The 11500-nt window shown below is 64.7% G+C and overlaps 2 protein-coding genes across 2 annotated transcripts in view; both read right to left on the reverse strand.

The window, feature by feature from the left end:
• UNC5A (unc-5 netrin receptor A) overlaps positions 1–1636 on the reverse strand; it is a 14393-nt gene extending 12757 nt beyond the window's left edge. The window contains exon 1 of the mRNA XM_026047514.1: positions 1510–1636. Within this exon, the coding sequence (XP_025903299.1) occupies positions 1510–1636 (127 nt within the window). The remainder of the gene's footprint in view (positions 1–1509) is intronic.
• A 7194-nt stretch (positions 1637–8830) lies between these two features.
• On the reverse strand, positions 8831–10417 carry EIF4E1B (eukaryotic translation initiation factor 4E family member 1B). The gene is made up of 6 exons (XM_026047608.1): positions 10327–10417; positions 10125–10220; positions 9888–9951; positions 9530–9643; positions 9281–9420; positions 8831–8998 (listed from the first exon to the last, which is right to left on the reverse strand). Exons 2-6 carry the CDS (start codon positions 10181–10183, stop codon positions 8884–8886), a joined length of 492 nt encoding a protein of 163 aa, XP_025903393.1. The 5' UTR covers positions 10184–10220; positions 10327–10417; the 3' UTR covers positions 8831–8883.
• Positions 10418–11500: the final 1083 nt, after the last annotated feature.

Here is an 11500-nt window from a genome sequence, read left to right on the forward strand (position 1 = left end):
TGGGACAGCCCCTTGGCACGGCACGAGGGCACAGCCCCTCCGCAACGCCACTCCTGACGTGGGACAGGGGCACCCGGCACTCCAAGCCCCCCTGGCATGGCATCCCCGGGACGGCACCCCCGCGGCATGGTCTCGCCCCATGGCATGGCACTGGGGAGCAGCAACCCCTCCGAGTCGACCTGAGCGTCCAGCAGAGCACAGACGTCCTGCCCAGCACCAGGGCACATTACCCATCCTGGCACAGCAAGCCCGAGCCCCCTGCAACCAGCACCCCTCAGCACAGCCCCGTTTAGCAGTGGCCACCCCAGCCTGGCCGCCTGGATRGCAATCCCCCCTAGCACCACCCTCAGGCACAGCACCCTCTGTTCTGCAGCCCTTGGATCCCTCGGGCGCTGCATCCTCCCCACAGCTGGCCCCGGTGCACTGCATTTCTTGGGCATGTGCAGGAATTGGGGACCCACTGCTGCCCATCCTCCCTGTGCCCCATGGGTTCCCCGCCATGGCAGGGTTTGCCCAGGAGGTGCCCCCCACTCAGCCCGGCACCCCCAGCCCTGTGTGTTCTGTCCTGCACTCTCTGGTCACGGTGGCTCTGAAGAAGCCCGAGCTGTCCCCACATGCCAGGGGTGACACAGCCCTGCCAGCCCCAGTGACAGGGAGGCACCGCRTCCCAGCAAGCAGCACCATGGTGGTCACCCATGCTGGGGACAGGAGACCATGGGACTGGGGATGAGGCCAGGTCAGGCTGGGGTGCAGCGTGGCAGGGCGGCAGCCAGCGCTGCACAGAGCTAATGTCATTAGTGGCTCTCCATGACCGATTAACGAGATGCTCTAATGCCTTCAAGAGCTTAAGTGGGTGCGAAGGCAGGCGGGCAGCGTGGCTCTCCCTGCGCTTTGCTCCATCCCTCACTGCTGGCACTGGCAGTGCCCAGGCCTCCGCCAGGCATCGTGGGGATCTGGCCGTCCCTGTCTTGTCCCCTGTGTGCCCTGTGCTGGTGCTCCTCTGGTTGTCCTGCTGTCCCCACACATGTGGAGGCCATTGGTGACACTGGGACCAGGTGCCCACCATGCACCCGGGGATGCATCCAGCATTGCACATAGTGTCATTCCCGATGTGTGCACATCCCACTGGAGGGACGGGTGGAGGGTCTGGCAGAGGGACCCACTCCGGGTGCCCAGTGCCGGCAGCAGCCCTGGAGCCAAGACACCCCCTCCTCGAGGCTCGCTCATTATTACTAATGGCATTTGCATGGAAACAGGATGTTTTTACTCCACGCGGCTCCATCTGCTCCTGCTGAAGTCACCGCCGCCGCCGCACGTGAGCTMCCCGGGAGCTGCCATGGGAACGATGGTGGAGCGCCGGGCCGGGCAGGATGGCCCCACGGGAGCCACGGGCACCCTCRCCCTCCTGCCCACCTGGCAACGCGGGCACGGCGTGCCTGGGAATGCCRCTCCAGGGGATGTAGTGTTGGCAGTGCCGGGGCTGCCGCGGCCAGCAGCGTTCTCAGTCACCTCGGTGGGCAGCGGGCTCAGGACCCCAGCACAGCGCCCTCCCCGTCTGCTCCTCGCCCTGCTCTCCAGCTTCCCRCACCACCCGCACAGCTTCCCGCTCCAGCTCCGGATGCCGTGGGCACTCCATGGGCCCTTGGCATGTCCTCCTGTGCCCAGCACACGGAGCTGCGGCGAGCGCCCAGGTGGCCCCCAGGGCTGCGTGCTGCTGTCACTGTGTCCCGCGGTGCCACCGCACAGAGCGCGGCGGGACGTGCCCAGCTGCGCGGCGTCCCCGCACGTGCCTCCTTCCCGCGGCCCCACGCTGCCAGGGCCAGCGCCGGGAAGCGGCTGAGCGTGCTGACGAGTTAATAGACTCTAATTAATACAGATTGGGGAGATCACTTCCAATTCCGCTCGCTCTCCCTCTTGCAGAGGAGGAGCTGAGGGGGTGGAAGAGTCGGCTCCGGCTCCGCAGCCCCGGTCTGCACCACCACATGGGCCACCCAGTGGCTACCACTGGGGCATCTCACCCTGCTTCGGGCTGGCACAGGGACATGGTGGCACTGCGGTCACCCCGCAACACACTGCAGTGGGGAGGGGACGGGCGCCAGGCCCAGCGCTGGCCCTGGGGCATCAGTACCACAACCATGGCACAGCCCCCGGGGGGGGATGCCCCACGCGCTGGCCCCACAGGGCGCTGTAAATGGATTATTACTTGGAGTAATTAAGACGGAATTAAAAATTAATTCTTTTCTCAGGAGCGCCGTGGTCCGGGCTGAGCCACGTGCTGCAGCCTCTTGTGTGGCTTTTTCTGGAAGAAATCGGATCGGGGTGGAGGGAGGTACCAGGGGGCCTACCCRGGCACCAGGACCCGCTGGCCGTGTCCACGGGTGAGGATGGTCCTGCCGCTGCCCGGACATCGCGGGGATGGCCAGCACCGAGATTTTCTCAACTCGCATCAAATATTTAAATGGGTATTTGAGCTCATGTATAATGGATCGCCCTCACGCTTCCTCCTCATCCATTTGCGGTATTTAAGGAAGTAGAATATTAAACACCATTGTATTAGCAAAAGTGCCGCCTGCTTAATTGAGTTACAAACGGGGAAGGTGCCAATGAGTAAACAATGCATAATGCATGGCCCGGCATGGCACAACGCGGCGCGGCGGCCCCTGTGCCCACCTGGCTGCAGGGCTGCCCGCAGGATGCCACCCTGGAACGGCCCTCGGCACGGCCGGGTGCAGCCGGCATGGATGGGACAAGGGGCAGAGCGCGGCACCTCCCAGCCTCATCCTGCACAGGGAAGCCGCACACATTGGGGAGCAGCCAGCACCCGCTCCATGCGCTCCATGTGCAGGGATGCACYCGGCTCCAGCGCCCGCCACCCCCAGGCTGGCTGCTGCCTGGGGCGCTTGGAAACGGAGCCAGGCACCCGAGAAGGAACGCAGCCCTTGCATAGACAGATTATGAAAATGGAAAGTAAATAAATATGGATGTTGAGGACCTAATTCTGATAAGAGGATTTTCAAAATTAGCCATTTGCAAGAGTAGATTAACTACGTTTAATGCTGGGGGTGGGAAGCGCTCTATTAAGATACACAGCAAAGCCCGGCTCGGCCCAGCCCTCTGCTCCAGCCTCCAGTACCCACCGAAGCGCTCGCTGCTTTTTAAGGACTAATTGGCTGCTCGTGGGCTGGTGAACAGGTCAGTGCCAGGCTGGCTCCGGTGCGAGGGGCACAGCCCCCGTGCCAGCCCTCCAGGCACAGAGAGATGCAACCAGGCATGACGCCAAGGCAAGAAGCAACCTCTGGGCACGTGTGACCCCCTAGCATCCCTGGGGACACGGAGGAGCTGGAGGCCAAGCCCCACTGCCCACCGCTGTGCCCATATGGGGGCTGAATGGTGGGCAGAGCCGCTGGCAGGGCCGCGCGTGCAGCCTGGTGCCYGTTGGCATGCAGCAGGCCCGGGGCTGTGCGGCACCGTTGTGCCTGCCAGGGTGGGAGCAGGGGCTGCAGGGGCCCCGGACACTTTTTGCATCCTGTCTGGCATTTTCTATCCAGGCAGCCAAGCAGAAACCTCATTACAGGCCGGCACAAAGGCAGCRTCCCCGCGCGCGGCTGGGAGCGGGCGCGGATGCGGATTTGGCGGGCACGGCGGGGAGCAGCGGGCGGCTGCTGGGGTTGGTGAAAGGGCTACGTGGGGCCAGTGCTCCCTGTAGCCCTCCAGCTGCCCTGCAATGCCCTCCTCTCCCCTGCAGCCTCGGCATTGCCCAGGGCCACTGCTGTGCTCTGAACCCACCTGCACGTCCTGCAATGTCCTCACCCTCCTTTCAGTGCCCCTGCAACTCCCCGCAGCTCTTGGCGCTGCAGGGGGGACGAGGGACTCGCTGCTGCAGCCATGATGCCCACGTGCGGCCAGGAGCCCAGCGCAGGGGCTGGGGGCAGCACGGGGCTGGCAGGGGGTTCCYGGGCAGCCCTGGTGCCCAGTGCAGCCCACGCTCCCGCAGCAGCAGCCAAAGGYAATTAATTAGCGGGGCGGCGGGGGAGCAGCCGGCAGCGCTGCTCTGGGATCGATGGGCGCATCGACCAGCTGGGAAACACCAGCCCTCCTGTAAGGRGCCACGGGGCCGGGCGGGCGGCAGGGAGCCGGTACCCCCCAGTCCCAGAGCCTGCTGTTTGCAGCTGGGGGGGCTGCCAGCCGCYGGGGTCCAATGCTGGAGCCCCGCCAGCCCCGTGCCAGGGGACATGGGGGTGCCTGGGGTTGCGGCAGGGCACGGCGCTAGGAGGGGTGCGCGGGCGTGCGCGGCCCTGCCCAACACGTGCCCGGCGCCCCGGCAGCGCTGGCTGCGGCTGCTCCCCGGAGCCGGGAGAGCGGCAGGTCCCTGCGCCGTGCCGCAGGGAAGCAGCAGCGCTAATGGAGCCCCCCCCTCGCAGGCTGTTCAGATGCATTTGTGTCAAGGGGAGACGTGGGCCGGTCCCTTCAATCCCGTGGCATCGGCTGGGGGAGCGGAGGGCTGGGGCATGGGCTGCAGAGCCGGGCACGGTGCCGGCTGCGCCGTGCCCCTGGGCAGTGCCGCTCTGCAGGTGCATGGTGACACCAGGGCTGTGCTGGCCGCCTGGCACCGCGTGGGCACCGCTCCAGCAGGGACAAGCTCGTGCTGCCAGGGTGCACCCAAGCCAGGCGCGGGGCCAGCGGAGCAAACCCCGAGGGTCCCGTGGCTGGAGGGGCGCAGGGAGGGCGCAGGGACAGCTCTGCAGCAGTGGGGCTCTTTGCAGCCCTGCAGCGATTCCTGTAGGCCCATGGCCGTGCTGCCTCTGTCCCCATCCTGGTCCCTGTCCCTATCCCACCTGCCCACTCCTCCCGCCTGTCTCTGTCAAGCTGGCAAGTGCCAGCCTGTCCCTGCGGGGAAGGAGAGTGCTCAGCCGTGTTGCAGGAGCGTGGCTGCCAGCCTCACGCAGATGAGAAGTGACAGCGAGGGACCCTTCTCAGGTACAGGTTCCCTGCAGTGCGGGACACAGAGATGCTGTTCCCCTCTCCCCCCACTKGCAATGGGAATGGCCCTGCAGGCACTTAACCCTTTCCCCACCATGCAAACCCTGCTCTGCAAACCCTGCCGTTCCCATCCCGCTGCGCAAATGCTGCTGTGCTACCCGCTACTGCACAACCTGCCGTGCAAACCTTGCTGTGCAAACCCTGCTGTGCAAACCCTGCTGTGCAGCCCTGGCCATGGGGCTGGAGCAGCCGAGCAACACGAGTGCCGCTGCTGCTGCCTGCCCTACACGCACTGCAGGGAGCCGGCGCCTGGGAGTAGGACACCCGGGTCCAGCCCTGCTGCTGCTGCTGCCCCCGGTGTCTCCTGTCACCCTCTCCTGGGCTGTGGGTCTGCAGGAAGGGCAGCGGTGCAGGGAGCCYGAGGGGTCGGCAGGCCCCTCTCCGCCCACGTCTCCAGAGCTGACTGCCATCTCCAGGGAGTTGTCATGGGAACGGTGCGCCCGGTACCCCTCACCAAGGAGACGGGATGCTGCTGATGGTCCGGGTGCTGGAGCTGCCCAGCGTGCCCACATTGCACTCATTGGGGCCTGTGGCATCCCCGGGCACCTGGGTGGGTGGAAGGGACAGTGAGGTGGGCCCAGCGGTGCCACAGGGAGCAGGAGCTGGGGAACAACGGGGCCAGAGGGGCCCGGGCACCGCTGCTGGTGCGGGCAGGATCCACCATCGAGCAGGGGGCACCAGCCGGGCCTGGGCCCCATGCCACCACTGCGCTGCCCGCCCGTGCCCCGCTGAGCCGGAGCTGCCTCTGCTTCCCATCCCACATGCCTGGTGGTGGAACCAGCAGGCCCTTCCGCCATCTCTTTGGGGGATTTTAACACTGTGGATGCAGCAGGACAGGTACCATGTGCTGGGTCTCCTCTGTGCCTGGTAGCCTCCAGCCAGGAGCTGGGGTGCTCCACGCAGAAGCAGGAGTGGGTCACAGCAGAATGACCACCCCATCCCCACTGTGTCCTGCAGCCCCTCATCCCCATCCCTGCTGTACCCTGGCCCTGCATCTCTGTCCCACCTGGACCTCCCAGTTCCCCCCTGCAGCCCATGCTGCAGAAAGCACGGCGTCTGCTGCCATCCACCCCTCCCCGTTGATTAGTATTAATTTTTAATCATGGCTGCTGACAGAGCTGCCAGCTCGGCTGCCAGCTGGGATGGCTTCCCGGCAGCAGAGAGGCCAGGGCAGCCCTGGCACTGCCGTGCTCAGTGGGCAGCTCCTGGCACGGCTGCATCGGCACAGGCTCTGGGGGGCTCCCACCTCGCAGGCCCTCCRCCCTCTGGACCGGGATGGGGGGCATCGCACCCCCCCGGCATCCTGCATCCTCTGGCATGGCTCAGCTGCAGGGCTCCCCAGTGCCCATAAAGCTGCTGGAGATAAATGGCTCCTATTACTTTTCTGATCAAATGCAGTCCCTGCTACGGCTTCCTGTGAGTGGCAATAAASAGTGCCGGTGTACAGCAGCACGTGCCACCCTCGCTGCCAAGGTAGCCCTGGTCCCCCTGCATGCCAGGGCCCAGGAGCACAGCCCCGGACACTCATAGCCCCAAGGGCATTACAGCCATGTGCACCCACGGACCCTGAGGGCATGGTCCCCACTGCACCCCTGTCCCTCCAACACCCAGTCCAAGTAAAAGGGGAGACTTGAGGGGGTGAATGGCTGGCAGCTGCCTTGTTGGCATTAGCCTGGGGGCACGTGGCTAGTGGAGCCCCCCTCCCTGTGCCTGCAGGGGTGACAAGGAGCTCCCCATGCCCGTGCAGACAGGCCTTGCAGCCTTGCTGCCCCAGGCACGGCCCCCGGGGAGGCTGGGGGCCTTGGCAGGCAGTGCCCCCCAAGGTGGGGGAGCCTGTGCTGGGCATGGGGACAGGTTCAGGCTGCAGAAGGTCTGGCAGCCCCCGCTCCCCCTGACTGCCGGGGGCACAAACGAGGGGCAATTATCGATACATTAACGGGAGCGGGGTCAGCAYCTCCAACCCTTCTCCTGCTCCATCCCGGCTGGTTGGGCACCGTGTGCCAAGGGCCCGGCTCCTGCCGCGCGTGGGGGCGGCTCCGGCACCCGCTGCGGCAGCAGCCCCGCCGAGCCGGAGGAGGCCAAGGCCGGGCCAGCGGCACCATCGCGTGGCGAGCGGCCGCCAGTGCAGGCGAGTGCCCGGGCTGCGCCCTGCCCCGCTGCTGCAGCCCGCACCGACCCCTGCCCACCATCGACCCCTGCCCACSCGGTACCACTGCCACAGACCCCTGCCCACCCGGTGCCAGCGCGGAGCCCCGGGCAGGGGAGGCTCTGCAGCCCCCACCCCACAGCAGGGAGCGGGACCYGCTGCGCCGGGTACTGTCCCCAGCTGGGCAGCCATCCCCGACACATGGGCCGGGTGGTGGGTGCCCCCCATGGGTGCTACTGCTATTTTGGGGCCCATGCAGCAGGTTCCTGTGCAGTTCCCTTTCCCAGGGCTCACAGAGCAGAAGGGAAAAGAGTGCTAGTGTGCTGTGCATATGGGGCAAGACCCACAGCAGCCCCTAGAGAGAGGGCTTGGGGACACAAGCTGCTGCACTGTGCCACCTTGCTCCCACCTTCCTTCTCTGGCCGTCTTGCACCAGGTGCTGGGGGTCACACCAGACCCRGAGCCTTGGGGCAACTGCCCAGGAGGAGCCACAGGAGCTGCTGGGGCTGCCCTGAGGCCAGGCCAGCCCCCCAGCCAGCCCTGAGGCTGCACAGCCCCCAGAGCATCACCCAGGGCAAGAGGGGCCTGCAGGGTCCCAGGCACCCGCAGTCACTTGGTGCCTCCAGTGCTGGTACCAGCAGGGACGTAGCTGTGACTGTCCCCATGCAGGAGGGCCCAGCAYTGAGGCAGCTCTGACAATCCCACGTGCCAGCAGCGGCCACAAGCAGGAGTAGCACCTAGTGCAGGGCCAGAACAACAGCAGACAGAGGGACACTTAGGTCGTAGATGCTCTGGACAAGAGAGGCTCAGGGTTCGAGAGGTGGGTGTGATGCCCCAAAGGAGGGCACAAACCCTTGTGCTGGGACTGGAGATGTTCAAGTGCTTGGAGAGGGAATGGGCTGGAGGCATTCAAGGAGAAGGACCACCAGGAAGGATATCAAAGGACACAGAACTGCAGTGGGAATGGCCATGAAAGGAAGGGAACAGGAGGAGCTGCAGCTAAAGGAGACATTAGACTCAGTGTTGGATGTGCTGGGAACAAGGGCCTCTTGCCCTGCTGGCCTGGCAGCAATAACCCCTGGGCTGTAAGTGCCGGCAGTGCCCCCTCCTCACCCCCTGGGGAGCGGTGGGGGTGCAGGTGAAGGCAGTCCGAGTCCAGCAGCACACAGGGCTCCTGCTACACCTGGACACATGCAAGGATGCCCAGGGCATCACCAAGATGGGCCAAGCTGGCGCACACCTCGGCAAGGAGTCCTGCAGTCCCTGAAACCAGCTCCCAAGGCCACGGGGACTGAGGCCAGCAAGGGAGCCATGGACTCTGCATCCTCTCACCTCCTGCCTCAGCTCAGGGGGCCCAGGCTGGAACCATGCTTGAACCAGGGGAGGACTGTCAGCATCCTCGGAGACCACCCTGAGGCTTCCCCACCCAAGGGTGCCCCTRCAGAACCCAGTGCCAGGGCTGTGGCAGCAGAATGCTCAGCACAAGGACAGGCACCCACCCAAACCTGGAGCTCTGCTCCCAGCTCCACTCACGCAGCCGGGCAGCTCATGGTCACCCTCTTGTGAGGCTTCCCCATTCCCCCCCAAGCCAGAGCCAGCCCTCCCCCCACGCACCAGCACCCCCAGGACACAACCACCACCTTCAGCTGCAGTCATTTCATTGCAGGGTTTCACAGGACCCCCAGCTCCCCCCACAGTCACACCACAAACTTGTTCTTGGTGAGGGAGCCGCTCTTGGTGGCCGTGTCCGCGTGGGCCTGGTACCCAATAGCCACCTTTGGTGACAGGCCCAGGTGCTCCTTGTAGACACGCCTGGAGGAGAGAGGGGGCTATAGGGACCAGGTAGGGGTGTTTGCCCCTGCCCTTTCCCTGCTGGGGGACAGGACACCCAAAACACCAGCCCCAACCAGCAACTGGAGACAACGGAGGAGAACAAGCTCATGGTTAAAAAAAAAAAAAAAAAAATGAAGAAATGACCCTGCTGTTATGGGGCTCATCCTTCACAGGGATGGCTCATGCCAAGACCCCACTCCACTCCCAGCCCAACAAGGATCTGTGACCGTTGTGTGGAGGGAGCCGCAGGGGCCGCGTTACCCGATGTGGGTGACCCCTTCGCGGTTCTCCGCCTCGCGGGTCCAGATGGCGATCTTGTCGCCCTTGGCGCGGATGTTGATGACGGCCCCGCACACCTCATCACTGTACTCGTCAAACATCTCCCCGATGAGGCACAGCAGCTGCCCAGAGAAGAAGGCGAGTCCAGGATGGTCCCTGCCACCCATGGCTCAGAGCTACCACGAGGGAAGCGCCACCACCTTGGCCCCACCACAGGACAAGGACACTCACAGTCTCCAGCCAGAAGCGGTCCAGCTCCGTGTGCCTCTGCTGCTTGGCCAGTGTGATGAGCCAGCGCCCACCACGCTTGTTCTGGCTGTCCTCCCACATGGGCTCGATCCCGTCCTGGGGATGGGCAGGATGGCAGTGCCAGAGCCAGCTCGGGCACGAGCATAGCCCTGCTCAGCCGGGCTTCACCTCCCGCATTGTGGCCAGGGCACCCTGGGCCACCTCTGCAGGGACCTGGCATCTCTCCAGCCGGATGAGCGACATGGGGAGAAGGGTGGTGAGGAATGGGGACTGCAGCAGGGAGGAATGGCACCCAGGGTGGCTCCCAGGAGAGGAGGAGCTGCGGCGCTCGGGGTCCCACCTTGAAGAGAGAGTAGTCACAGCCYGACGTGAGCTTGCTGGCGAGCTGGATGTGACTGTACAGGCTGCACCGGGGCAGAGACAAGACAAGCAGGTGAGAATGGGTGTTTTGAGACCCCTGGCACCCCACTACAGCCCACCCCSCAGCACCAGGCTCTCCTCATAGCACAGCAGCACCCTGCAAGGCGCAGAGGCCCCAGCACCCCTGTCCACACRACCTGTCCTGCGGGACACTCACGCCCAGAAGTCCTCCACAGTGCTGAATTTGGTGACGAGGCGCAGGTTCGCCTGCCACATCTTGCTCTTGTCATTCTTAAAGAACCACAGTGCCCACCTGRGAAGGGAAGGAGGTCAGCGATGCCCCGCAACCAGAGCCCCCTCCTCGTGTCAGGGCCATTCTCTGGGGCTGAGCCCCAGCCATGCGGCCCAGGTCCCTGTACCTGTTCTGCAGCGGGTGCTTGCCCAGGCTCTCGGCCAGGAGCAGCTCTTGCTGCTGAGCCCGCCGCCGCCTCTGCTCCTCCTGCCTCCTCTGGGGAAGGAGAGACAGCCCCATGGAGCCCCCCAGCCTCCCACTGCAYTGACAGGCAGGGCACAGGGACACTAGGATGACCTGAGCCTGCCAGCTGCCCCCAAACAGGCTCTGCAGCCAGGAGGACACAGCCCCCAGGGCAGGAACCCACCTGCTCCCCTGTCGCCATYGTGGCCAGCACAGGCCCTCCAGCTGCCCACGGCTCTTAAGGGCTCACAGGCGGGCGGGACGAGCGGCCAGCCCCAGCACACCTGGCCCAGGCATCCCGGGAAGGGGGCAACGAGCCAAGCAGGGGCCTGGGCTCCCTGGGGAGCCCTCCCTCCTCTGCTGGGGGGGGACAAGGGACATGGGTGTGGGAAGAGAGGGACAGATGGGGACAGTGTCGGGTGGGGCTGAACGGGAATGGTAAAAGATGGGGCATCTTTTGTGAGATGTTATGGAGACACAGTGGGATAGCATCAGAATGGGATGGGGAGCATGGAGTGAAGACAGAGTGAGATTGGATCAGGGTGGAATGGGATGCAGAGATGGTGGTCATCATAATGGGATGAAGACAGGGTTGGATGGAATGGAAACAGGATGGGATGAGAAGGGATTAGGTGGGTCATGATGTGATGCAGATGGTTGGTGTGGGAACAAGGTGGGATGGTAACCAAGGATGGAGGATCAGGATGGGATGGGATTGGGATGGGAYTGGGAAGGGATGGGATAGGGATGAGATGTGGTGTGGAAGAGATATAATGTGGAGGGGAGGGAATCAGGATGAAATGAGATTAGAACAGGATGGGATGCTATAGGCACAGGGATGAGATCAGGATGTGATGGTGGAAGAGATGGGATACAGGGAGAGGGTGAGRTTAGGATAGTTTGCAATGAGGTGGGGACAGGATGGGATGTGATGGGAAGGGATGGGATATGGAGAAGGATTAGGATGGGATCTGAGGGGATGAGCAGAGGGATGCAGTGAGGATGGGGAAGGGATGGAACGGGGGGCGGGATCAGGGCAGGTTGCGAGGGGATGGGGACGCTCGCGGGGGAGCGGGGCAGAGCGGCGCCCGTGGGAACCCGCCCGCGGGGCCCCCCCC

The sequence above is a fragment of the Nothoprocta perdicaria genome, unplaced genomic scaffold (assembly GCF_003342845.1).
Source record: "Nothoprocta perdicaria isolate Ctin4 unplaced genomic scaffold, notPer1 scaffold_5, whole genome shotgun sequence".
NCBI lineage: Eukaryota > Metazoa > Chordata > Aves > Tinamiformes > Tinamidae > Nothoprocta > Nothoprocta perdicaria.